This window comes from Schistocerca americana, chromosome 6, assembly GCF_021461395.2.
Source record: "Schistocerca americana isolate TAMUIC-IGC-003095 chromosome 6, iqSchAmer2.1, whole genome shotgun sequence".
Lineage (NCBI taxonomy): Eukaryota > Metazoa > Arthropoda > Insecta > Orthoptera > Acrididae > Schistocerca > Schistocerca americana.
In genome coordinates this window covers 272,424,339-272,451,033 of record NC_060124.1, presented here as the reverse complement: position 1 = coordinate 272,451,033, position 26,695 = coordinate 272,424,339, and the positions used below count along the sequence as shown (strand labels likewise).

The 26,695-nt window shown below is 41.6% G+C and overlaps 1 protein-coding gene across 1 annotated transcript in view; it reads left to right on the top strand.

The window, feature by feature from the left end:
• Positions 1-18,997: 18,997 nt before the first annotated feature.
• The window catches only part of LOC124620089 (cohesin subunit SA-3-like), a 237,036-nt gene continuing 229,338 nt past the window's right edge, over positions 18,998-26,695 (top strand). Inside the window, exons 1-2 of the mRNA XM_047146758.1 lie at positions 18,998-19,198; positions 25,779-25,961. Coding sequence (XP_047002714.1) covers positions 18,998-19,198; positions 25,779-25,961 — 384 coding nt within the window. The remainder of the gene's footprint in view (positions 19,199-25,778; positions 25,962-26,695) is intronic.

The window sequence follows — 26,695 nt, the reverse complement described above, 5'->3', positions numbered from 1 at the left end:
ACTGAAAGAATTTCAGAAATTATATTATATCAAGATCAGGAAAATTTTGAAGCATTTTTTGCACGTGATGGCTTTCTGTGGACAAATGTTTGTTTCAGTTACTGGAACAATGGAAGCCTGTGTCCAGCCTGCTGAATTATGAATTGAAGTCTGGTAAGAATGATCAGCTTGAATATCTCTAAATTTGTCATATTCTGAAGCTTATACAATCCCCAATTGAGAATAGTGTGACCTCAAGTTAAAGGAGCTAGTGAATCAGCAAATCAGCAATCCCATATTTGTCTACGTTCAAAGCAACTAAATAGGATTCCTTAGTTAAGTACGATTCATCCCATGGGGAGGAGGGAAATGATTTTTATGCTCTCATTGTCAGATCTGAATAAAGCTTTATGCTTGTTTTTGTCAAATTTTATGCATACATTTCTCAAAGCAAATGCAGTTTTGCAGACAAGTGTATGTCACGGCCATTTATTGCAAGATCTGGTGCTGACACTTCACAGAATTTGATGTCTAAATCTGAACAACTTTTAATGGTGAAATCCTGCTCTCTTTTTGGTGTTAATTACCACAGCAGAAGCAATCAGATGGATGATTGTGATATGGTCATTGTACTTCGCAACTTGTGGATTGTCTGAAACATCATTAGGTGGATGATTTCTTCACATCTCCTCAAAAATACTTCTTTGATACATGGGACTACATGGTCCACAAATTATCATTGAAGAGAGAAATGCTGAGGAATGCAACAGTGGCATGAATGAGATATGTTCTCATGCATCATCTTCTACCCTGAAGTATTTTGTGGAGATGTTTCCAGTGTTACTCAGTGCAGATGCAGGGAAACAGCACGATGCTTTGGATGAATTACAGTTCTAGTTTTACACATTTCAGATGTATGAACTGCCAAATAAAATCTTAATGGAAGCAATAATTGATCTGCGGTGGTTCCTGATACGATTGTTAAGTAGAAAAGGGAGCCTAAAATTTGACATGTTAGTTTGTGTTATGTTAGCTATTCTAAACATCCCATACGGTAATGCTGAATGTAAGAGGATATTTAGCCAGGTTACTGAAAGTAGAACACAGTTTAGAACATCTGCTGGTGATCAGAACTTGTAGAGATTGTTAACAGTAAAATCAAGAATAAAGATGACTGCTTTAAGCAAATCTTCGGCAAAGGCTTTCTCAGAAGAGCAAAATCTTCAACAGTTACTTCTTTAAATCAGTAGAAATATTTTGTGAAGTGTGTGGTGAAAAGATAATTATACCTCTGTGCTACCATCTTTCCTCCAATCTCAGCACGAGTTGGAGATGTAATGGACTAGAAAAATGGTAGATCCTGATTAGAATAGAGAACAAATTTCTTCTTAAATAAGTGGGAACACAAATTACTTTGTATTATCTACATCCACACGATTCCTTTGCAGTTCACAGTTAAGTGCGTGACAGAGGGTTCAGTGAACTCCGTCAAGTTGTCTCTACCATTCCTCCCCTGAACAGCACGTAGGAAAAATAAACACTTAAATATTTCCATGTGAGCTCTGATTTAAATATGGCGATTGGTTCTCCTTATGTAGGTGGGCACCAACAAAATCTTTCATGCTCTGAGGAGAAAGTTGGTGATGTAAATTTCGTGAGAAGATCCTGTCATAACGAAAACTTCCTGAGTTTTGATGATTGCCTCTCCTTCTGTGTATCTTATCTGCGGCACTGAAGAGTGAACTCGTATTCCAGTTGATGATTGTTTCAATTTAACTCCAAACTAGAGTTTCCATTTTTTAGTGTTGCAGTTTGTTAGCAGTTACACATCATCATAAGATTTTAAAAACTGAATCTCCTGATTTTTATAATGGGAAAGTTCTGGTAGAAAGTAGATACCAGAGTAAAGGAGATCACTCACTAAAAAACGGAAGCTTTCAGTTGTGTTGGGCGGGATGGGTAGAAGGAGAGAGAGGTGGGAGATAGGAAGAGGGGATGGATAGCTAATGGCTTGGAGGGAGGCACCCGGTTTGCTGGTTAGGAATGTGACAGATGCACAGGCTAGACATGTGATGCATGGGTACCTGAGCTGGTGGGGAGCAGCTTATAGTGAAGGTGACTTGGAGAGTTGAATTGGGAAGGGGCTATAGGACAGAGGAATGGGAAGCTATTGGATGGATGGTGTGCGGACAGAAAAGCTCATGAAGAGGATCCATATGGCCCAGGTCATGAAGCAAGCCTTGTAATTGATCGTGTTGTGCTTAGCTCCATGTTTTGCCATTCGGGTGGTCTACTTTGTTCTTGGCCAGATTGGTGGTGGCCATTCATTCTGATGGACAGCTGGTTGGTTGTCATAGTGACATAAAAAGCTGTGCCACTGGGTTGGTGTATGACATGGCTGCTTTCGCAAGTGGCCCAGCTCTTAAATGGGATGGGATAAGCCTGTGACAAGGCTGAAGTAGGCAGTGCTGGGTGGGTGGATTGTGCAGGTCTTGCACCTGACTTTCGGTTTTTGGAGGTTGGTAAGTACGTAAACTGCTGCCTTGGATGGATATTCAAATTCCAAAATAATCTGTTCCACTCCCATAGTGGTTTCAGGTGATATTGTTCCACCTTTGTCAACTTTCTTCTACTAGGGATGGCGATTCACGCGTCTCTGTTAGGACATGAAACAACTCAGTTGGCTGGGAGTTTTCCTTTTTAAGACCTTGAAAAAGCATACAGCCTGAATGGGAGATAAAACATCCTTGTCCAGCTTCATGAATGTGGACTATATGGAGTTCAGCCACTTCTTATTCAGTTCTTCCATCGGGAAGGGCGCTTTCACAGTTGCATTGTTTATGACTGGTCTCACTGTTTTATCCAGGGTATTACAGTCCCCTAAGACAGTATGCTCAGTGTCACACTGTTTGCATCAGCTGTCAATGGCATCTCCTCTGCAGTCAGAAGCCCTGTTGAAAGGTCTTTGTGCGTGGATGACCACACAATTTTCTACCTTTCCTCTGATCTTAAAATGAGACAACTACAGCAGACCATGAGGAGCCCAGAAACTTGGGCCAATAAAACTGAGGAATTGAGTGACTGGAAGTGACACACAACAAATGGGCCACGCGTGTGTAGCAGATGTGTTGGCAATCACATTGATGGGCAGAAGTGCTACTCACAACAGTGCCCATTAAGACATGTTTCCCTCCTTCAGCAAGAGGCTCCACCACTGTGTGAAGTCTATAGTGTATCACTTCCAGATCAGTATGTTTTAGTTATGTGTGTTTTATATACTGACATAATGGCAGCCCTCTGTTTGGCTAGAGGTCTGCCCCTCATCATCGCTGACGCTGCAGCTTGTGTAACATGGGTTTTCAAATTATGTGAAGTGCGGGTTCTCATCCTGAAAGTGTTGTGCATGGGAGGTCAGTGTGTTCTGGGTGGGTAGCTCACACAGGCAGTTTAGCATTTTCATTAATAAATTTTAAGTAACACTTAAAATTGTGCAAGTCTTGCACCTGACTTTTGGTTTTTGGAGGTTGGTAAGTACGTAAACTGCTGCCTTGGATGGGTGGTGCATCATCATGGTGGATTTTACAGTTCATAGGTGGCACACTCTTGACACCTACTAAGGACACTGATCGTCATGCTATTTAAAGTACCCACACTTCACCATCATCATCACAAAAATCAAGCAATAGAAAATCCAGGATGGGATGTAACAATATTATGAAAAAAAAAAGTTGCTGCTCACCATATTGCGGAGATGCTGAGTCGCAGATAGGCACAACAAAAAGACTCTCACAAATAAAGCTTTCGGCAAGTAAGGTCTTCATCAAAAATAGACCCCCCCCCCCCACCACACACACACACACACACACACACACACACACACACACACACACACACACACACACACACACACACGACTGCAGTCTCAAGCAACTGAAGCCACACTGCAAGCAGCAGCACCAATGCATGATGGGGGTGGCAACTCTGTGGGGGTATGGAGGAGGCTAGGGTGGGGAGGGATAGTAGGGTAGGGGTGGTGGACAGTAAATTGCTGCAGGTTAGATGGTGGGCAGTGGAGAGGTGGGAAGGGGGGAGGGGACAGAAAAGGAGAGAAGTAAAAAGACTGGGTGGAATGGTGGAATGAGGGCTTTGTAGTGCTGGAATGGGAACAGAAAAAAGGTTGGATGGGTGTGGACAATGACTAGCAAAGCTTGAGGCCAGAAGGGTTACGGGAATGTAAGATATATTGCGGGGAAAGTTCCCACCTGCGCAGTTCAGAAAAGTTGGTGTTGGTGGGAAGGATCCACATGGTACAGGCTGTGAAGCAGTCACTGAAATAAAGGATGTTATGTTTGGCAGCATATTCAGCAACCAGGTGGTTCACTTGCTTCTTGGCCACAGTTTGTCGGTGGCCATTCATGCAGACAGACAGCTTCTTGGTTATCATGCCCACATAGAATGCAGCACAGTGTCAGCTTGTATACCACATGATTGGTTTCACAGGTAGCCCTGCTTTTGATGGGATAGGTGATGTTTGTGATTGGACTGAAGTAGGTGGTGGTGAGAGGATGTATGGGACAGTTCTTGCATGTAGGTCTATTACAGCGGTATGAGTCATGAGTTAAAGGGTTGGAAGCAGGGGTTGTGTTGGGATGGTCGAGTATACTTTGTAGGTTTGGTGGATGGTGGAATTTCACTGTAGCCGGCCGGTGTGGCCGTGCGGTTCTAGGCGCTTCAGTTTGAAACCGCATGACCGCTACGGTCGCAGGTTCGAATCCTGCCTCGGGCATGGATGTGTGTGATGTCCTTAGGTTAGTTAGGTTTAAGTAGTTCTAAGTCCCAGGGTACTGATGACCACAGATGTTGAGTCCCATAGTGCTCAGAGCCCTTTGAACCAATATCACTGTAGGAGGGGTGGGAAGGATAGTGAGCAGGTCATTTCTCATTTCAGGGCATGATGAGAGGTAGTGGAAACCCTGGTGGAGAATGTAATTCAGTTGCTCCAGTCCTGGGTGGTACTGAGTTATGAGGGGAATGCTCCTCTGTGGCCGGACAGTGGGACTTTAGGAGTTGGTGGGTGACTGGAAAGATAACGTACAGGAGATTTGTTTTTGTACAAGGTTGGGAAGATAATTATGGTTTGTGAAGGCTTCAGTGAGACACTCAGTATACTTCGAGGGGGACTGCTTGTCACTGCAGATGCGTCAACCATGGGTGGCTTGGCTGGTTTGGAAGGGACTTCTTGGTATGGAATGAGTGGCAGCTGTCGAAGTGGAGGTATTGCTGGTGGTTAGTAGGTTTGATATGGACGGGGGTAGTGATGTAGCCATCTTTGAGGTGGAGGCCAACATCTGGGAAAGTGGCTTGTTGGGTTGACCAGGCCATGTGAAGCAAATGGGGGAGAAGTTGTTGATGTTCTGGAGAAATGTTGATAGGGTGTCTTGACACTACAAAGCCATCATCCCAGCATTGCATCCAGTCTTTTTTTCCCCTCTTTTTCTGCCCCCTTCTCCTCCCCACCTCTCACATGCCCTCCGTCTAACATGCAGCACTTCACTGTCCATTACCCCTACCATACTATCCCCCCCCCCCCCTCTGCCTCCCCAGCCTCCTCCTTACCCTCACCCAGTTGCCACTCCCATCATGCACTGGTGCTGCTGCTTGCAGTGTGGCTTTAGTTGCCTGAGATTGGATGTGTCATGTGTGTGAGTTTTGTGGTTGCATTTGCGTGTGTGTGTGTGTGTGTGTGTGTGTGTGTGTGTGTGTGTGTGTGTGTGTGTGGTCTATTTTTGACAAAGGCGAAAGTTTTACTTGCAACATCCTTTTTGTTGTGCCTATCTACAACTCAGCATCTGTGCTATATGGTGAGTAGCAACATCCATTTCATCGTCACTACCATATTCTTCTCTAGGGCCCCCCACAAGGGTGGGGGTGGACGGAATCCTGGGTTCAAGGCCTGGGCCCAGGCATGGCCAGATTAATTTTTCAATTATTATAATTTAATATAAACTATAAAAAATATTTTGAGTATTTTCTTTAAAAATGACATTTTAGTAGATTCTATAGCTAGTTATAGCCTAAAATTTAAAATATGCATTAATAATGAACAGTTAATAATATTAGTGCTGGTCCTTATTGTCATTTTGTGTGTTGTGTGAACTTACTAGCTTGCAATAAGCCCCCCCCCCCCCCCCCCCCGCCACCACCACCACCACAACCACCTGCTGTAGTTCCCTAATCTTCCTTCCTGCCTTGTAATTTGTTGTCTAGCTGTCAGACCTGAGTTGGGTGAAGTAGTTGATAGCCCCTGAAATTTTGACAAGAGCGCACCCTGCTATTTTCAAGGCAAAACTGCAGCAAGAAAGTGCTGTGCAAGGGAATTTAAAATCCTGGTTTTTGGAGAACTCCAGAAAGGTCTCACACACACACACACACACACACACACACACACACACACACACACACAGAGTAAACACTAGCACCATCTCTAACCAAAGATGGCTGACATCAGAAGTTATCAATAGTGAAATTAATAATCAATGGGTGATGTAGCATGAGCTCTGCCCCTCTGTTTTTTTGCCAATATGTATAGAGAGAGAGAGAGAGAGAGAGAGAGAGAGAGAGAGAGAGAGAGCAGAATTCAGTGCAGAATTTAAACAAAAACCACATCTCTGTTTATAAGATTACTTTAATTTCAACATCTTCCTTACCAGCACTATCACAATAGTTGGTAATGCATGCCAGAATAGCTGCGTTATTACGTTCCATAGGATGACATGTCAGGGCAGTGTTCTGCAGTGGTGGATTTGCTCAGCTATTGTACGCGCATGTACCACTTATGCTCAGTACACAAGTCCTCTACCGTAGTGTTACTCCGATCATTGTGTGACATGCCACAACTCAAGGAATATGGTAGATGCTTACCTTATGCAAACTAAGATCATCCTTTACAGAACCTAAAAGGACCCTGATCTTAAATGCTGGTCAAAAAACACAGTTCACATTATAATCCCACAAAATACTACCCGTCCTGTTTGAAATGTTCCCTGTGTAATGCAGAAGGGCCAAAGACTTTGGTAGTACCTTGGTGCTGTCATCACTCACTGGGTGCACAGTTGCTCAATAGGGCAACATGTCTGGTGTGCCTTTTACTATAGCCATTTTGACAAAAAGTGACTTCAAGATGAGATAACTCAGCTGACAAACTCTCAGGGTCAGAGATGACAATCAAGGTACGAAGTACTCCTTCACATTTAGCTAGATTTTGACAGTTATCAGCCTGCAGAAACAAGTGAGTGTGAGTACGGCTGCCTTCCCTTCCTTGATGTGTTGCTCAGGAGGAAGGTGGGTGGCACATTGGGAGATGCCATTTACAGGAAGCCTATTTACATTGAGTTGTTTCTGCAGGCTGATAATATTGACATCCGGCTCAATGCGAAGGGGTACTTTGTACCTTCGTTCACAGTGCCCATGTCATCTTGAACCCTGAGAGTTGGTCAAGTGAGTTAGCCCACCTTGAGGTAACCTTTCATTGGGATGGTTATAGTGAAAGACACACATTGCAGTATCGACCAACTGTGCACCGGGTGAGTGATGATAATACCGAGGTGGCACCAAAGTCTATGGCTCTTTTGCCTTACGCAGGGATTATTCAGAACAGGATTGGTTGCATTTTGCAGAAATATTATGTGAAGTGTGGTTTTTAACCACCACTTAAGATAAGGGTCTTTTTAGGTTTTGTAAAGTGTGATCTTGGTTTGCATAAGGTGGATGTCTACCATATTCCTTGCAGTTGTGGTATGTCATATATTGGTCAAACTAACAGAACAATGGAGGACTTGTGTACTGAGCATAAGCAGCACACATGCTTACAACAGCTGAGATAATTGAAATGTGGGACTTTGGGAAAGCAGGAAAAGATGTGGATGGGGCCTAGTCAGTTACGTTGGTTGCACAGTAAACACATATACAAGGAAATAATTTATTAAAAACAATCATTTTAAAAAAATTGACTGTAACACAAGCTACACTGACGGCTGAAGGCCTTATTAAGAAAGAATTCAAAATTATTTATCGGCTGAAGGCCACGAGCAGTACTTCAGAACAATTAGCGGCTGAAGGCTGGAATTACAAGTCAGGAAGGAACTATGCATTGAAAATACCAAAATAATTTTTAAAGAATCATTTTAAAAAATTGTCTTGTCTGAAGGCCTTATTAATAAAGGCTTCAAATTATTTGTCGGCTGAAGGCCACAAGCAATACTTCAGAACAAATAATGACTGAAGACCTGAATTACAAGTGAGGAAGACAATTACACGTTAAAAAAAACCAAAATAATTTTTAAAACACTCATTAAAAATTGACTGTAACACAAGCTACGCTGGTGGCTGAAGGCCATATTAAGAATAATTCAAATCATTTGTCAGCTGAAGGCCACAATCAATAGGAATATTTAAACAAAATATTATTTTTAACAATTGACACAATCAGAACAAATAAAAAGGGACTGATCCACAGACAGTGCTCCAAGGATCGACCTGAGAAAAGTCCCTACAGCTGCGTAAGCAGTGAGACAGGCAGCCAAGAGTTATTCTTACGTAACAGGATGGCAACTCAAACTAGGGACAGTTTAAACGCCGATCAATCCTCTTGCCAAATCCACCTAATGTGTGATAACCAGTACAACGATGGATTAATTCAAGCAAGGGCGAAGTGACAGAGAGCACTGCGTCTTCAGAATCCAGTGTTTAAAACATCAAAAGGCAGAAGTAACCACTACTACCAAGGTAGACAAAAGAAACCACAATCCACACCGCATTCAAGGAGGCTGTTGAATTATGCATCATGCTAGACAGCATCGGCAAGATGAGGAAAAGTACACTGCCGCAAAACTAATAACAGGCAATAGAAGATGGCTAATAGATTCCGCCAACTCGACATGCTCCACTAGTTGCTGTTCGTCTCAAGGTGACCCTACGAGCAGCAACACACAAACCAACCTCATGTCCTTCCAAAGATAGTACGGGTACTAGATATCGATAAACGCTGCTGCTGCCCCTCGCGGGCAGACAATGCTAGCAAACGTAGTGGCGCCAGTAAACAGAAGAAGAAAACGAGATGCCACTGTCCCTATTACGCGATGACAACCTACCAACAGCATCAACCTGAGCCGCACATGGCTCAATAATCTGCCTTTGCAAAACATTGTCTTGGCACCAGTCATCTTATGGAATATAATAATGCAGAGATTGTGACTTGCACTTCCAGCTGCTAGTGTTATTAGGAATCTGTTGAAATTAAATTAGCAAGTAACCTTATAAATAGAGATGGTGGATTTTGTTTAAATTCTGCACATAATCCTACCCTCACCCATTGATTATAAATTTCACTATCAATAACTTCTGATGTTGGCCATCTTTAGTTAAAGATGGTGCTAGTGTTTACTGTGTGTGTGTGTGTGTGTGTGTGTGTGTTTTATCTTTCTTTAGTTCCCTGAAAACCTAGCTTACTTGCTGCTGTTTTGCCTTGGAAATGACAGGGTACACTCCTGTCCTTCTTGAGGTTTGCCTACACATGGCCCATCGAGCCTACGCTATCATTTGTCTCTGACACTGTCTGTCACGGACGACATCTTCATCGCCCTCAGTTGGCATACCTGCTCCTTCGGTTCTGCGCTCCGCTGGCAGGGGCCAGCGCACTTGCCTCAGCACCTCAGCTACAACATAGCAGCCTACAGGAGGTACTGCCTGCAGCCCCGCTGCAGCAGTCGACCATGCCCGAGCAACAGCCCGAGCAGCCTCAAACAGCGACACAGTCAGCTGTGTCCCCCTCCGATGCCACACCGCCTCGCCTCCAAGCTTACCCGCTATGCTGGTACCATGCTAGTTACGGGGACTCCGCACTTAACTGTCGCGCGCCTTGTGCCTACCCAAATGATTCCGGTGGTCACATTTATGTGCCACGTCGTGCCACAATCCTTCACTGTGCCTACTGTCTTTCGCCGCACGCTCCATCAAGATGTTACTTCGCCTATCACCAGTCGCCACCTTCCCTTGGACTTTCCACATTGACAACATGGATGAATCTGTAATCGGGTTGGACTTTCTATACCATTACAAACTTTCACCAGACCTGCTCCACCACGCATCTAGTTCTACTGTTCCGTGCTCGAACGAGTTCAGCACGACTTCACTCTCTGCCTCCTTGGCTACACTTCTCACATATGCATCTCTGCTCGAGCATATTACCGCATGGCTCTCAGATTTGTCAGACGTGCGCACACAAATCGATGAGCTCCACACCCAGAATGAGGCATTACGCACCCGCATTGCCGGTACCTCTGCTGAATTGTCACACCCATGGAGTACGATTTGCAACCTTTCTGCACAAGTTGAATGAACACTCGCATCCACTGTGCCTTCACACTACATTGCTCCTGTGTCAAGCTTTCCTCCGCCTGCTGCCATTTCTGCGTCATCGCAGGTGTATCTATAGGACGCTCATGTGCTAGCTTCGTGGGATTCCTCGCATCGCGTGGCTGCTGCACCACACCTTCCCTTGCCACCTGCAGCTAATGCCCCATCCAAGCCATTCTTGCCTGTCAAGGTCAGTGAACTGTTGCCGCATCTGCCCCCTTTCATGACCCCCCCCCCCCCTTCGCTTACCTCCCTTCGCGGGTGTCAACCATCTGTAATGGCGCTTGTCATAGAAGCTGTACCAGAGACGGTCACACCGTTACGTTATAAAGCTAGGCATGTTAACACTTCCAAACGTCTGCGCATGAAAGAAATTGTTCAGGATTTATTGGCTTTAGGCCTGCTCCGACCATTCGACAGCAACTGATCTTCACCTATCCACCTCATTCCTAAGAAGGACGCATGATACCCTCGGCCTATTTGCATACTGTTACATGCCATATGGCTTGGAAAATGCTGTGCAGACATGGCAGCGGTTCATTGATTCGCTTTTGCTAAATCTGCCATTTGCTTTTGCTTATTTGGACGACATACTGATTTTTTCCTCCTCTGCCGAGGAGCTCCAGGTTAACCTCGATGCAGTCCATTCAGCCCTCTCTGCCAACAACAGCATGGTGATCACGATAAATCTCAATTCTGTTCCACATCAGTTATGTTCTTAGGCCATGCTGTCTTGGCCAATGGCATCCAACAGATGGATTCTCATGTTGAAACCATTCTTGCCCTGCCTCTTCCTGAAGATTATACTCGACTCTGTCGTTTTCTGGCTATGGTTAAGTTTTACCGCCGCCATATCCTTCAGGCTGCCTCCGTCCAATCGGCCTTCACCGACACCCTCTCTGGCAAAAATACCTTGGGGAAACGGACGTTGGATTGGACCGAACCCATGCTCGACTCATTTTGTAATCTCAAAACTGCACTCGCCAAAGCCGTCACACTTGCCCACCCTGATCCTGAGGCTCGTGTTTTGATCACTACTGACACAAGTGACTCAGCTGTGGGCGCTGTTTTACAACAGCACACCTACGACTCCAACCAACCGCTCTGCTTATTTTCGAAGAAACTCACCAAGAGCCAGTGTAAGTGGTCTGCTTTTGACCGTGAACTTCTCACGGTTTATGAGGCAATTAAACACTTCCAGAGTGATCTCAAGGGGCGACCTTTCACGATCTACTCATTGATTCGATACGCATCCTGGCTGAGGACCTTCCGCCAAGATGTTTCTGCCATATGGGCTATATTTGTCAGCATTCCTCAGACGCATACTACATCTGCGGCTTGGAGAATGTTGTAGCTGACTATCTATCCGTGCTTTCCACACCCTTGAATTTAGATAACCTTGCATGACTCCAGTCGGAGGACATCGATACTCAGTGATTAGTTTCAGATGAGTCTTTGCTCGCTATCCAATCTCTTGTCCTACACGGGTTGACGATTGCGGTCCTTTGCGGTATTACTTCAGGCATTCCTCACTCCTTGGTATTGTCCTCTCTTTGGCGCAGGAACTTCAATGCCTTACACAACTTGGCCCACCCCAGAATGCGGGCAACATTGACACTAGCCACTGAATGCTTTGTCTGGCTGAGCGTGCGGCAAGACTGCTGCCTTTGGACCCGCACTTGTGTCCCTTGCCAGTCTAGTAAAGTTGGCAGAGACACACAGTCTCCATTAGGCAAGTTCAGTGTTCCAAAGGGTCGCCTTCGGCATGTCCATATTGACTTGGTCGGTCCACTTCCCGCTTCCAAGGGGTACCAATACACATTATCTATGATAGACCTCAAAACTCGTTGGGTCGAGGCGGTCCCTCTCATCGACATCACAGCAGAGACATCACTCACACTTTCATATCCATGTGGGTCGCAAGGTTTGGTTGCCCTCTTTCCATCACTACTGATCAGGGACGACAGTTCAAATCCACACTTTTTGCTTGACTGTGTGGTGTAGCTAAATTCCACACCATGGCCTATCACCCGCTTCCACACGATGGCCTATCACCCGCAGGTGAACAGCCTGGTCGATTGGTGGCACTGAACTCCCGAAGCTGCACTAATGTGCCACGGTGGGTTATGGTCCGAGGCCCTCCCTTGGGTCTTACTCGGCATCCGGTCCCCCCCCGTAAGGAAGACTTGAATCCATTGTTGGCGGAGATTCTATATGGAGAGTCCCTCCTCCCGCCAGCTGAGTTCGTGGAGGATGCACTGCCGGTTGATGCCATCAATCTTCCTGTCCTTGTGGAATGGGTACGTGTGCATGTCGCTCGCCTACACACCCCCATGCCTCGCACTCATTCCACGCCACTGGTGTTTGTGAATTCGTGCTTCTGTACAGTGACTCTGTGCAAGCAGCCTTGCAACCACCATATTTGGGCCCACACCGCGTCTTACATCACGGATTGAACACGTTTATAATTCTTGTAAATGGACAACCTCAAACGGTTTCCATTAACCACTTAAAAACCAAAATTGCCCCTCTCCGACATGCATTCCGATGCTCACGATCTGCCTGCCATCGCTGCCGCCCCACCTCCTGATGCCGCCGTGACTTCAAGCGGCGTTCCACTGCCTACGCGGCAGTCTGACACAAGTGACAACTGCCGCTGTGAGTTCGAGTGAGGGAGCTTCCTCCGTCCTGCTCTGCAAGAAAGAATTGTCAGTGTAAGTACAGAATATATGAGGAACTTAATCAATATCCATAAGATGAACAGAAATGAATAAATGATGGAAAACTGAGGAGTATGAGGGAACTTACAGTAAATGCCATCTTTGAGAGTGTGGTGGTATTGCATTTTTGAAAGTAAAAAGTTTAAAAATATAAAAAGAGCAAACAGAAAAAGCACTATATTCAAAACTGTGCCAATGTAACAGTTGGCTTCAAATAAATGAACCAAGTAAAATAAAAAACAGTACTTGATGAGACACCTTCAAGAGGTATTAAATATTAACAATTAAAAGAAAGATGTAACTATTATAATAGCAGTCTATATGGATTACATAGACAGTTTTAATAAAATAAAGGAACTGAATGAATACAGGTAAATGGGGTAATTTGTAGGAAGTAATGAAAAACAGAACAGATTATGTAAAGTTCAGAAGAGGGCAAATATTACGCTGTGTGTGGTCATTCAATATGGGATCTGTACTGTGAGCTAAATGTTTGTTAATTTCCAGGGCTTCCTGCATGTGAAGTTTTTGTCTTTTGTTTGCTAAGGGAAGGATGTGGGACTCTTGTCTGATGGTTGTTTCGTACTCAGAACATGCTCAGCAAATGTGGAGTCAGAATTCTGCGACCTCCGGCTTGTAGTTAACTGGCAAACTCTTTAAAAGCTTGCAAAGGAGCACAACAGGCCAAAGTCATCAAAACCATTTAGTAATTTTATTAGCTGAGAAGGAATCGGCCAAGGTTCTTTAGGTTTCAGACGTAACTGATCATTTTTGTCAGAAAAACCTTGGATGCCTATTATTAAGTAGACTTACTTTGCAGACAGTGTCTATGACTGATATAGATCCCAATTTTAGTTTTTGTAGCTATTTTTATTTTAATCTTAGTGTGTTAAATAAACCACTTGCTGTGGTCATTTTTAAGTAAAATGATTGTATAAAGTTTACATTGGACATATAAAATAGTCACAATAATTATATCCTCTATTCACAGGTTAAAATATATTCTAAAAGTAGTATGGGTAAGCAGTAACAGTACAGTTATAATGTAGTACACAGTTGTTAAATAGGGAGTTGGGTGGGAGAGGGAAGTAAAGCTGTGGGGGCAGATCATGAGTCATGCTTGAATAACTTTGTAAACAGAGAACATACCCATGAATGACAAAGATCCCAGGTTTGAGTCTTGATTCAGCATGCAGTTTTTATCTTCCAGTAAGTTTCAGATCATTGCTCATTCCTTTGCAGAGTGAAAATTAATTCTCAGCTGAGAAAATGTTTGATCAGATAAAATAAATTACTCATTTCTTTGAGGGAACTGAAAAAAGTTAATTGTGGTGGCGTGACTGGAATTTGGCGGCAGGTAAAGGAAGAGAAGTGAAAATAGTGGGATATAATGAACTGGAAGACAGGAATGAAAAGGAAAATCACCTAGTAGTATTTTGCAGAAAGCACAATTTGATCATTTACTATCATTTAGTTTAACAGTTATGAAAGAAGGTTGTATATATGGGACACTTACATTGTTTATATGAATGTATTTTACATAAAAGATCACTTAACAACTGCGAATAAGTACTCGGTAAACTGATGGGCTTGGTAAAATTATGTTGTCTACTTACGTAAGAAAAGTGGACAGGAAATTCTGGGGAGGTATAGCCTGTTTGTAAACTGAAAAATGAATGGTGCTTGTGGAAGAATGCTACAACTGACACACAGGATGAACTAAGAACCAATTTCCCCTCTAGCAGTGTAGAACAGTCTGCAGAGATTTACGTAGAATCTGTCTATATGAGTATTATTAGTAACTCATATAGGTAGTCCATGTAGTGAATGGGCTTTATGGAAATTAAATGCTCCCAGGCATTTTTTGGCTCTGCATCATCGATGATTCATAAGGGGCAGTATAACTTTGTGAAACACCCTATAGTTCCCAGAATGAGATTTTCACTCTACAGTGGAGTGTGCGCTGATATGAAACGTCCTGGCAGGTTAAAACTATGTGCCGGACCAAGACTCGAACTCGGGACCTTTGCCTTTCGCGGGCAAGTGCTCTACCAACTGAGCTACCCAAGCACGACTCACGCCCCGTCCTCACAGCTTTACTTCTGCCAGTACCTCGCCTCCTACCTTCCAACTTTTCTTTTGTTTCCTTTACTGCTTGCTCAATATACAGATTGAATAGCATCGGGGAGAGCCTACAACCCTGTCTCACTCCCTTCCCAACCACTGCTTCCCTTTCATGTCCCTCGACAGTTATAACTGCCATCTGGTTTCTTTACAAATTGTAAATAGCCTTTCGCTCCCTGCCACCTTCAGAATTTGAAAGAGAGTATTCCAGTCAACAGTGTCAAAAGCTTTCTCTAAGTCTGCATATGCTAGAAACATAGGTTTGCCTTTCCTTATTCTTTCTTCTAATATAAGTCGTAGGGTCAGTATTGCCTCACATGTTCCAACATTTCTACGGAATCCAAACTGATCTTCCCCGAGGTCGGCTTCTACCAGTTTTTCCATTCGTCTGTAAAGAATTCACGTTAGTATTTTGCAGCTGTGACTTATTAAACTGATTGTTCGGTAATTTTCACATCTGTCAGCACCTGCTTTCTTTGGGATTGGAATTATTATGTTATTCTTGAAGTCTGAGGGAATTTCGCCTGTCTCATGCATCTTGCTCACAAGATGGTAGAGTTTTGTCATGACTGGCTCTTCCAAGGCTGTCAGTAGTTCTAATGGAATGTTGTAATATCAAAGCAAAACTGTGCCATATATTCCAAAGGGAATGTGTAATAAACTGTTTTCGTGGTGCCTGTGCATGAAAATAGGAATCACAATTTAGGATTAAAAAGAAAAATCATAAGCCACAAAAGCATTACACAATCAAAATTCTGAGACAAATGTCTGTGATCAGTTCCTGTATCATGCTTTGGCATCAGCTTTAAATCAGTTGGCTTATGATTAAATGATATGTAGCAAGCAACAAGTAAAAGAAAGTATGTCTTAAGGAAAATATATAGTAAAACAGACTGCAGTAACCAACAGTTTCTCCAACTCCATGACTGATGCAATACTGGAAAGGGAGTTCTTTTCATAGAGCAATTGCAACTGAACATTAATGTTCAGATTATCCATACATTTTTATTTGGTTTTTCCACTTGCAGTTCTAACCTTCCACCTTTTGTAAATGTACACAACAACTGTGTTTGCATCAAATGTGATGTGCACTTTTGCTGGTCTCTCCCCTCTGCTGTTAGTATGGCCAGATGAGCAAGATGGAGGTTGCTGTCGCTTTTGTGTGTATGCGTCTTTAACATATTTTATTCTGTTTTCTCTTTTTAAATGTTTTATTATTTCTTAGGTATTTCATGTTTTTGTTGAGAGAGGTTACACACACACACACACACACACACACACACACACACACACACACACACACACGCAAAACCAAGCATACCTCACAGACTGTCTGCAATAAGAGACAGATAAATAGTAACATGGTTTTCATTGCAGAAGGGACACTGTTTCACTATTTCCGTACCTATACATCCATTTTGTCCGTAAATACTTTTTCTCTTCATTTGTTAAAAATTTTGTAATTTTCTTAATTAGACATATGAGTGCCAGGTGTCTGTAACTTGCTGCCATAATATTTTTGCACTGAGTCTTCTGGCCATCTTCAGTTGAATACTTGAAAAAATACGCTGGTATTGAAGACCTCGTTGGCATATACATGGTTTAACAAGTTATCACAGAACATGGGGTGCTAAAGGGCATGCACGTGTGCTGCAAGACAGAACATTGCTCCATGTGCCTCTTGCTGAAAACTTGCCCCATTCATATGAGATCAATCATATTTGAATGGTAAAAATCACTGAATGATGTGGCTACATAGAGCGTGAAATTTTTTAGTGACAGTACTGTATTTACAGGCTAATAGTTCACACCATCTGGAACAAAAAACTCTGAAGACCTTGATCCACCAATCTCATACCATATCAGATGAAAATAACCTACAAGTGGAACTTGAACAAGTGTGAACTCTGTTTCTGAACAACATTATATTCATCTCGGTGTGTACAAAGAGCACTACAGATGTACAAATGGAGGACAAGGCCTTCAAAACAACAGGTTATCTACCATAATGCTTCTGCAGAAATAAGCAGAGTATTAAGAAGACAATCTTAAGTGATGTTATGTCCTCCATTGAAAACTTCTGTGCATTACACACAATAAGAAGAGCCTAGTCTCAATATTCTGTATACCTGTGCTTTACTGAGGGATGACAATAATTCCAGTGGCAATTAATATGTGAAGTTCATGTGTGCCTATATTTAATGATGTGGAGAATCATACAGAGACTTCACAGTATGTCTATTTACTTTTGAGATCATCATCTGAAATGAACTCTTAAGTCTGCAGCACTCAGTTACATAAATTTTCAGTATGCTTCTACAGTAGTCGATATTTATCAGTAACAAAATGCAGATTGTCAAACCAAAGTTAGAGGCTGTTGTTCTGTTAAACACATTGTGTATGAGTACTTTGAGGTCTGCTTTATTGTGTTCTTATAGTTGCAAGCTACAATGATGTATTATTGAATAAAAAAGGAGTTGATGTATAGAGAACACAGCCTCATTCACTTAATGCAGCCCTTCTGCTTTTGCTGTTTCCAAATCAGGCGTGGAAAATGTTCAAATGGTTGTTACTATCAGGCCACAGTGAACACCTTCCTCTGCCTCACCTATTAGTAAAATATGTAAGATTAAATAATGTTTTGTGCTGTGTGTGAGAGAGATTATAATTATTATTATTATTATTATTAGTCGTAAAGCTCCCAACATGGAAGACGCTAAGTAAAGATGGTTCACTTCTGGGGCTTCTTATTCTTCTTGTTTGCCCACCAGGTCTTCATTCTTTGCGAGAATTCAGCTTTTCTTTCTTCGCTCCATTTTGTTCCAGTTCTCGGCGCTTTTGTCTCTGGTTTGACCTCCCATTTGTCAACTTTAAGTTTGAAATTGTTTCTTTTGTTCATGTCTTCAGTAGTAATGTTGGCTAATTCCAGATCTTTCTTTACATTTTTGATCCATTCTCCTCCATTAACAAGGGATGCTACGTATCTTACTATTTTTTTTGTAAGTCTGTGATCGGGAAGTCTCATTATGTGGCCATAGAATTTTAGACGCCTCTTCCTCATGTCTATCTCTATGTTAGAATATTCTTCAATTTTAGAATTTTTCTGTAATCTATACCCCTCTTTGGTCCATCTTGGTCCCAGAATTTTCCTAATGATTTTCCTTTCCTCTTTCTTCAGGTTTTCCATATCTGTTTTCCTTTTAAGTGTCAAGGTTTCGCTGGCATATAGCATTATTGGTTTAATTACCGACTTATAATGTTTAATTTTTGTATTTATAGATAGACATTTTTTATTGTAAATGTTTTGGACCAGCCCTAGACCCCTACGAGCTTTTAATATTCTTTCTTGTTGTGAGTATTTTTCAGAAATTATCTCTCCTAAATATTTAAAGTATGGTACCCTCTTAATTTCTCCATATTTGGTTTGTAACTTAGAAATTTCTAGATTTGTTGTTGTAAACACCGTTTTCTCAAAAGATATTTGTAGGCCAACTTTTCCTGCACACTCTTTTAAGGTTTCTATCTGTTTGACTGCCATTTCACTAGAATCTGCCATTATTGCAAGATCGTCTGCGTAGGCTAAGTAGGGGATTATTAGAGTTTTCAATGTTATTGTATTTCAGAAATTTCATATTTCCTATGTAATTACTTTTAAGTTCTGGCCATGGGTTGACAAAAATGTTCAATAGAAAAAAATGAAATAATCATCATCTACACTTCATTTATTAGACTTTGAGCCTATTCCATCCTCATTAATATAAATGTGTGTGTACATTTGCAGATTTTATCAGTCAGTGTTAAATGAAAAAGACAAAGAACAACTTTTCTTTCTGGTGTTCTCGGAGCACAAGCCTGTGGCACAGGAAGCAGCAGACTATGTATTGCAAGTATCGAGAGTGATAATGGAAGAAGATGGCTCAAGTTTACTGGAAAACATTGCTTGCTTCTTCAAGGAATGTAAAGTAAGTCATAATCACAACAATGAAACCAATGCAACATATTAAATGTATCCCACTTCAAAATAACTGATAATGAGTAATTATGCTATTCATTATCTCTTGGAGCTTTTATATTTAAAGTAGTGGGCATTCTTAAGGGAGCAAATAAATAAACTAAGATGACAAACTGGGCATTTACTGAAACATATAAGTAGCCCTTGAAAGCTCTGTTTGATTAATAGTTTTACTTGTGACTAGGTACATATGTCATGGACATGGACTGTGTGAGGCAGTGCAGTGGTTAAAACATCAGACTTCCTTTTGGAAAGATCAGCTTTATTGCTCTGACTGGCCATCCAAATCCGTTTTCCATGGTTCCCCAAAACCACTTAAAGTCAAGTGCTTTAATGGTACCTCTGTAAAAGACGCGACTGATTTTGTTTCCCAACTTGAACTTCTTCTCTGTATCTCATCATGTCATTGTCATCAGGCTGTTAAATCACAATCATCCTGCTTCCTTTCATTGGTGCTCCATTGGTAATTTCATATTTTTCTCGTTGGTACACATAAGATACTTCTATACTTAGCCTTTACATTTTTATAATAATATAATTATGCACTACTGAGAACTACATGAAATAATGTGTTACCACATGACCAATTACTGGGATTTGCCAGTTAAACAGCCAACTCCCTTCACATAATGAGAATTTATGCTTTGATCAGCTATAAATACATTCCCTTTTGTGAGGGCGTAAAACAAGAGAATTTTTGTGGGGAAGTAGTTGTTTTGGAAAATACAAATTACTTTATCCAGTCAAATAATGATTTTGTTCTTCCCACTGCATGTTTCAGTGGATTACACTGCTATCATAAAGTGGATTTATTACAATTAAAAAGGCATAGACACTTTAGGTGTGTCACGTTTTTTGTGGGCAACCTGTGCTGTTGGCAGTAGAAGACAAAAATCTATTTAAGTAAGAGACCCAAATTTATGCGAATGTTTTGTTGCAGTATGTACACTTTTTTGTAAACCAAACTAAACAAAGACGTTGTGTTAGGAACTATCAACTGCGAAGAACATATTTTGAAGTTACACTTACAGAAGGAATACAACACAATTTATAGTTAATTAACACCTCAAACAGAAAGTGGAGCCCAGTCCTGATATTCCATAGAAGTGCTTTACCATGGGATGACAATAATTCCCTTGGCAACTAGTAAAATCGAGATATTACGTAAAATTATATGTTGTGGAGTGGGAGTGATATGTAGCCAGTTGAATACCTGGCACATGGGTCAAGGAAGTTCACTGTTCTGTTGCAAGAAGTATGGAACAATCACACTGGCGTTATAATGAAAGATGGGTAGGTTACACTAGAAAAAATACAGGAGCAACATAACTGCATACTGCTAATGACAACAACGTATGGCAAGGTCTAGAGGAGACCATTACACAGCAGTTGATGTCTACTGGCTGATGATGTCTACTGGCTGATGTCAACTGGCTGATGACAACTTGTAAAAGGCTTTACAAACACATTACCAGTTCTAGTGATCTGCACACAATGGGCTAATGGTTTACAATATTTATGACAATATTAATTTTGCATAAAAAAAACATAAAATGTTATGTAATATCTCAGCTTTGCTAGTTGCCAAGGGAATTATTGTCATCCATGATAAAGCACATGTCTATGGAATATCAGGACTGGGCTCCACTTTCTGTTTGAGGTGTTAATTAACTATAAATTGTGTATATTCCATCTGTACGTACAACTTCAAAATATGAATGGTACGTGCTCGAACTGAAACAAGGAAGTCATCATCAGTCCATGTTATAATAATAATATTGCGTAAATTTTTTGCCTGGCTATGACAAAGGCTAAGAGAAACTGGTACATTTGTAACTAGGAGGACTGACTGTGGTGCTCCACTGCTCTCTTGAGTTTGTAGAGGACATCCTTAGTCATATTGAAGAGAACCCGATGGTGAGTACTCGGGACATTGCCCATGTCATGGGCCCTGCAGAACAAATAGGTCAGAGTTCATTCTCTCCACTGTGTGCATACTGTAAAGCAGGAGATTTGAAAGTGATGCAATCTTCAAACTTATTTTACCTCTGACATGGATTCCTTATCAGAATGCCATCTATTAAATCCCCTCTACAACTTTTCAAAACATTATCTACACTGTATAATTACCATATGCATAGCAGGTGTGAGTGCAGTTCTGTATATATACTCTGTGTTTGCAGCTTTGCAGTGTGCCACATAATAATGGCCACATGGCCAAAATTTCAGTAATGATTTATATAAATAAATAATTTTACATACAAAGGCCATCATGATGTCCTTTAAAGAAGTCTTTTACATGTAACAAAGTACCTAAAATGAGAATGCTTATTAATTTTGTATAACCTAATGGCAGAATGCATTGAAGATTACTTATTTATTCTTTCAGACTACTTATAGCAGGAAAAGTATGTTTGTTAAGTAACTGTGGCTTGAAAATATATTTTACTGAACATTTCTTCAGTTTACACTGTTTCATGGGTTTTCCATAGAGGTCCCGGGGCACACACTGTCCCCATTGTACCTCACTTCACATAACTGTATTTGTGTGTGCCCAGGGACTGCTATGGTAGCTGTGAAGGTCCTACAGGAATCCTGAAAAGTGACGGCTAACGGGGTTGTGGTGAAGCTACGATAGGCCCAGCAAGCCAGTAGTGGATTATGATTTCTGCTTTCAAAAATAGAATGGGCTTTGGAAAGGACAGATTTAATCAATGACAAACTGGCTACAAACAAGGACTTAGATTTGGAACATTAAATGTACAAACATTGACTGGAAGAGTGGAGGAGATGGTAGACATGATGGAAAGAAGGAAGTTAGACCTATTGGGGTTAGCTGAAATATGATGGAAAGGCTACCGACTGTACTGGAGTGGAAATGAGGAGGGAAGGAGAAATGGAGTGGGAATAGTAGTAAGAGAGAGATTGAAAGAGGAAGTGAAGAAAATAAGTGATAGGATGACGCTGATCAAAATATCACTCAAGGGGACGACCATAGAGGGAATAAAAGTGTGGTGTGCGTACTGTAAGACTTTCGGTACACACACCATCAGATTATTTGACTTGTCGCACTAGCGAAGTAGGCGAATGTCAGCAATATGTCTCGTGGTCTTATCGTGGCGTGTTTATCTTCTGCCGTTAGGTCAGACGATAGAAATGCCATTTGCACGCTTAGAGTAGCAGATTGACGGTGACCAACTTTAAACAGAACTTGATTAATTTTCACACACATTTATTAAAATAATAACAATCATAAACCTTACTTAACTTGATTCTGGATGCTATTTACAATTGACAGTCTGAAGTTCCTTTGGTCTTGGTATGTTAATCTTATTCTCACATATCTCTGATACTTGACAAAGTGTCTATTCATTTATCTTCATGGCTATGTACAGGAATACGGTAATCTATTAGGTGCAAACTGAAACTTGACTATAGACTGGTACAGACTAATGTAGACAAATGCAGACTAACTAATCGGCGGTCTGTACACTCTTATAATACCTCGCACGTTCAGGTATCACTGCGCGAGTGTGATCCGCAAGGAGAAAAGGTTCTATGTTAGCAGCAATCTCATTGGCTGCGTTACATATTAATACGCGGATCGGCAGAAGCAGAATTTGGTCCTTCTTTATGACAGTGCCATCTCGTAGTGTGGAGACAGATGAACGCTGCGCCTGCTCTTAGTGGGGCGCGCTCTATTGAGAAAGTTGTGTACGCGCTGACTACGCGGAACTATGTACACAACAAAAATCGTATGCGCCGCGGGTGGGTTGCACTTCTGAGGAGAAGCAAGAGTTTCAAGAGGAAATGCAGAAGCAGATGGGAAGGAAGAATGTGATAGTAATGGGGGATTTTAACGCACACGTTGGAAGAGAGAGACAAGGCTGTGAAAGTGTGCTTTGACCAGAGGGTTGGGGCTGCCGAAATGAGTAAGGTGACAATTACAGTTCTGTCAAAGGAATGGCTTGCTGGTTGAGAACTCTTGGTTCAGGAAAAGAGAGAGCCACAAGATTACATGGTACGGTCAAGACTTAAAGAGAAAGTCGATAGTTGACTACTTCCTGTACGATAGTGAGATGAATAGGAATGTCATTGACATTAAGGTAATACCATCAGAGGCCTTGGATAGCGACCACTGTTTGCTGGTAATGAACCTGAGAGGGAGTAAGGATAATAAAGGGACAGAAAACCAAGAAAGACGTATAAGGGTATGGAAATTGAAGGGGGAAGAAAGCAGGCTATAGTACCTACAAGTAGTAGAGGAAAGCATCCCAGAGGATGGACCAAAAATGGTAGAAGAAGAATGGGGTAGATTCAAGGGAACATTAGTAAGTGCGGCGGAAGCAATGTGTGGGAGGACAAGCAACAAAAAGAGATGGAAAGAAACACCCTGGTGGAATGATAAAACAAAGGATATAGTAAAGAAGAAGAATAGAGCCTTTAGGGATTGTTCCAGAAGAGAACAGTAGAGACAAGAGAAGAGTATCAAGTAAGAAAGAAAGAAGCAAAGAGAGTGATGATGGAGGAGAGAAGTAAGTGGATGGAACACTGGACCAGAACAATGGAGGAGGATAGTGAAGGTTCAAAAAAGGTGTTGTATGGGATGATTAAAAGTAAAAGGAAGAGTGGTACAACAGATTATGCCCGAATGGTGAACAAAAGTGGCCAAGACGTAGAGAATAAGGAGGAACTCAAGAATATGTGGAAGGAGTATTTTGAAGAACGCCTGAACCCAAATGGAGACCTTGATGAGGAGGAACAAGCTGAGGAGAAGAAAGAGGATGAACAGCAAATAGAAACAGACCTTACATGGGGAGAAGTGGAAGAGGCATTGGGCAAGATGAAGGGAGGGAAGTCACCAGGTCTGGATGAGCTAAGTGTAGAGATGGTGAGAGCAGCAGGAGTGGTTGGGATACAATGGCTATATCGAGCAATGAAAATTGTGTGGAGACAGAAGATGATACCACAAGACTGGAAGAAGGGAATAATTGTCCTGATCTTTAAGAAGGGAAATAGTAAAGAGTGCAAGAACTATCGGGGGATAACATTGATGAGTCATTGTGCAGATATTTTTGAGAAAATTTTGGAAGCACAAATTCGGGCAAAATTAGGAGGAGGGATGAGAGAGGAGCAACAGGGCTTCAGAACAAGAAGGTCCACGGTGGATCTAATTTTTGCTGTAAGACAATTGTAGAAACAGCATTATGAATATGGAATAGATCCACTAATGATCTTCCTGGACATTGAAAAAGTGTATGATAGTGTATGTGGAAGCAAAGTGTGGAAAGCCTTGGAAAACAGAGAAGTAGCAAAACAGATTATTTGGAGGATAAGGGAAATGTACCATGGAAGTGTGAGCTGTGTGAAAGTGGGAGGAGCGATATCAGCTTTGATTGAACAGAAGAATGGCTTGAGGCAGGGAACTGCACTTTCACCAATACTCTTCATTGTAGTATGGATGATATAATGAGTACAGTAGCACAAGTAATTGGTGAAGGAAAGATGAAAGCTATGGTGTTTGCAGATGATCTGATGATTCGAGGGGAATAAGGAGGAGGAAGTACAAGAGCAGTTGGACATATGGGAACAAACAGTACAAGAATATGGGATGAAATTTAGGATAAGTAAGAGTGAGATGATTATATCACAACAAGAACGAAGGAGAGAGGAACAACTGGAACAACAATTGGTGGGGAATGATTAAAGAAAGTGGAGAGTTTCAAGCACCTAGGAAGTCTGATACAGGAGGATGGAAAATATGACAGAGAAATAAACGAGCGGGGGAGAAAAGCAGAAATGTTTTGGAAGAGTGTCAGAAGCCTGGTATGGAGCAAGGATGTACCCCAAATCAGTAAAAAGGTTATATACCGGTCATTTTATGTCCCAATCCTGACACATGCATCCGAAACCTGGGTTATGAAAGGAAGAGAAAAAAGCAAAGTACAAGCTAGTGAGATGAAATTCTTGAGGAACAGTATTGGAGTGACAAATATAGACAGGTTAAGAAATGAGAGGATCAGAGAGTTAATGAAGGTGGAACTATTACAGGAGGAGATAGAAAATCAACGCCGAGATGGTATGGGCATGTTAAGTGAATGGAGGTGAAGATGATACCCAGGAGGATACACAAGATGAAACCGGAAGGAAAGAGACCAAGAGGCAGACCGAGAGATAGATGGCTGAAAGGAGTGGAGGAATGTGCCCAGAAGAACGGAGAAGACTGACCAAGGTGAGGACAGAGAGGTGGTGGCAAGACAGAAGATGATGGAGAGGCTTATGTTCCAAACAAATCCGGCCATAGGCTGGAAACTGTCCAAGATGATGATGATGATGATATGAGTTTTCCAATAACAATTTAGAAATTTTAGTATAACATTAAGCGACAGGGTTTATCTGCTTTATTGTAGATTGCATCTTTTAGGTAGAGAATTTAGAGTTTTATCTTTCATTTTCTACCCATATTTCATCTTTAATGTCATTAATGGCTGTTAATCTATCTTTTCATTCTACTGACCATGTGTTTACAGTATCATGGATATGAAACACTGTATGTGGACTCACTTTGGGACATATGTAAAGAACTATGTGACTGGAAGGAATTCATAGAATGTTTTTTGCGGCAAAAAGATACAGACGCAAAGTCTGCATTTTTGAGGATCATGGTGAGCTGTATACATAGAGCTGTGACAGGTGAAACACCTAGATGTAAGGTAAGATGTGACCGTAGACTGTTAGATTCTTGTTTATGTATTTTTAGAAGTGTATAATGACAATGCATATACAGTAATAATGAAAACTACAACACTTTGAATCAAACATGCAAATAACATGAAGGTTATATAACCTTTAAAGCAAGATATTATTTAAAAATCAGAGTTGGCTAAACAGTGTTCTCAGAATAACCATTATAATATGTAAATTCTTTTGTGGTAAACTTCTAGGAGCTGCAGGAAATTTTTACACATCACACAGTATTCAAAGCCAATTCTTGTAATGTTTTTGTTAACACCTTGCTGTTGTTTATTAGCAACCATGAGAAGTGATCAGTTTGACATATGTTGCCAAAGTTTGTTAATTCAAGCATAACATATCTCTGATTTTAGGCTAAAAGTTCTGTTTTGGTTATAAATAACAGTTTCCCTTTTTATGAGGCCTACTCGGAAGTCCATGGGGTAGGCAAAATAATGTGAACACCTGTACTTACTTGGGAATGGTTTATTAATAAGGGGTTGGACTGCGTACTGCAGCTGCAATTCTTCATGGAGTACTGGCATATAATGATTGTATAATCTCCAGTGAATATTGTGCCACTCTTGGATCAAAACCTCTTCTAACTCCTGTAATGATGAGGGAGGTGGAAATCTGTTACAGAGTCTACGCTCCAATACCACCCACGATGGTTCGATAATATTAAAGTCTGGGCACTGCGCTGGCCAGGGAATAC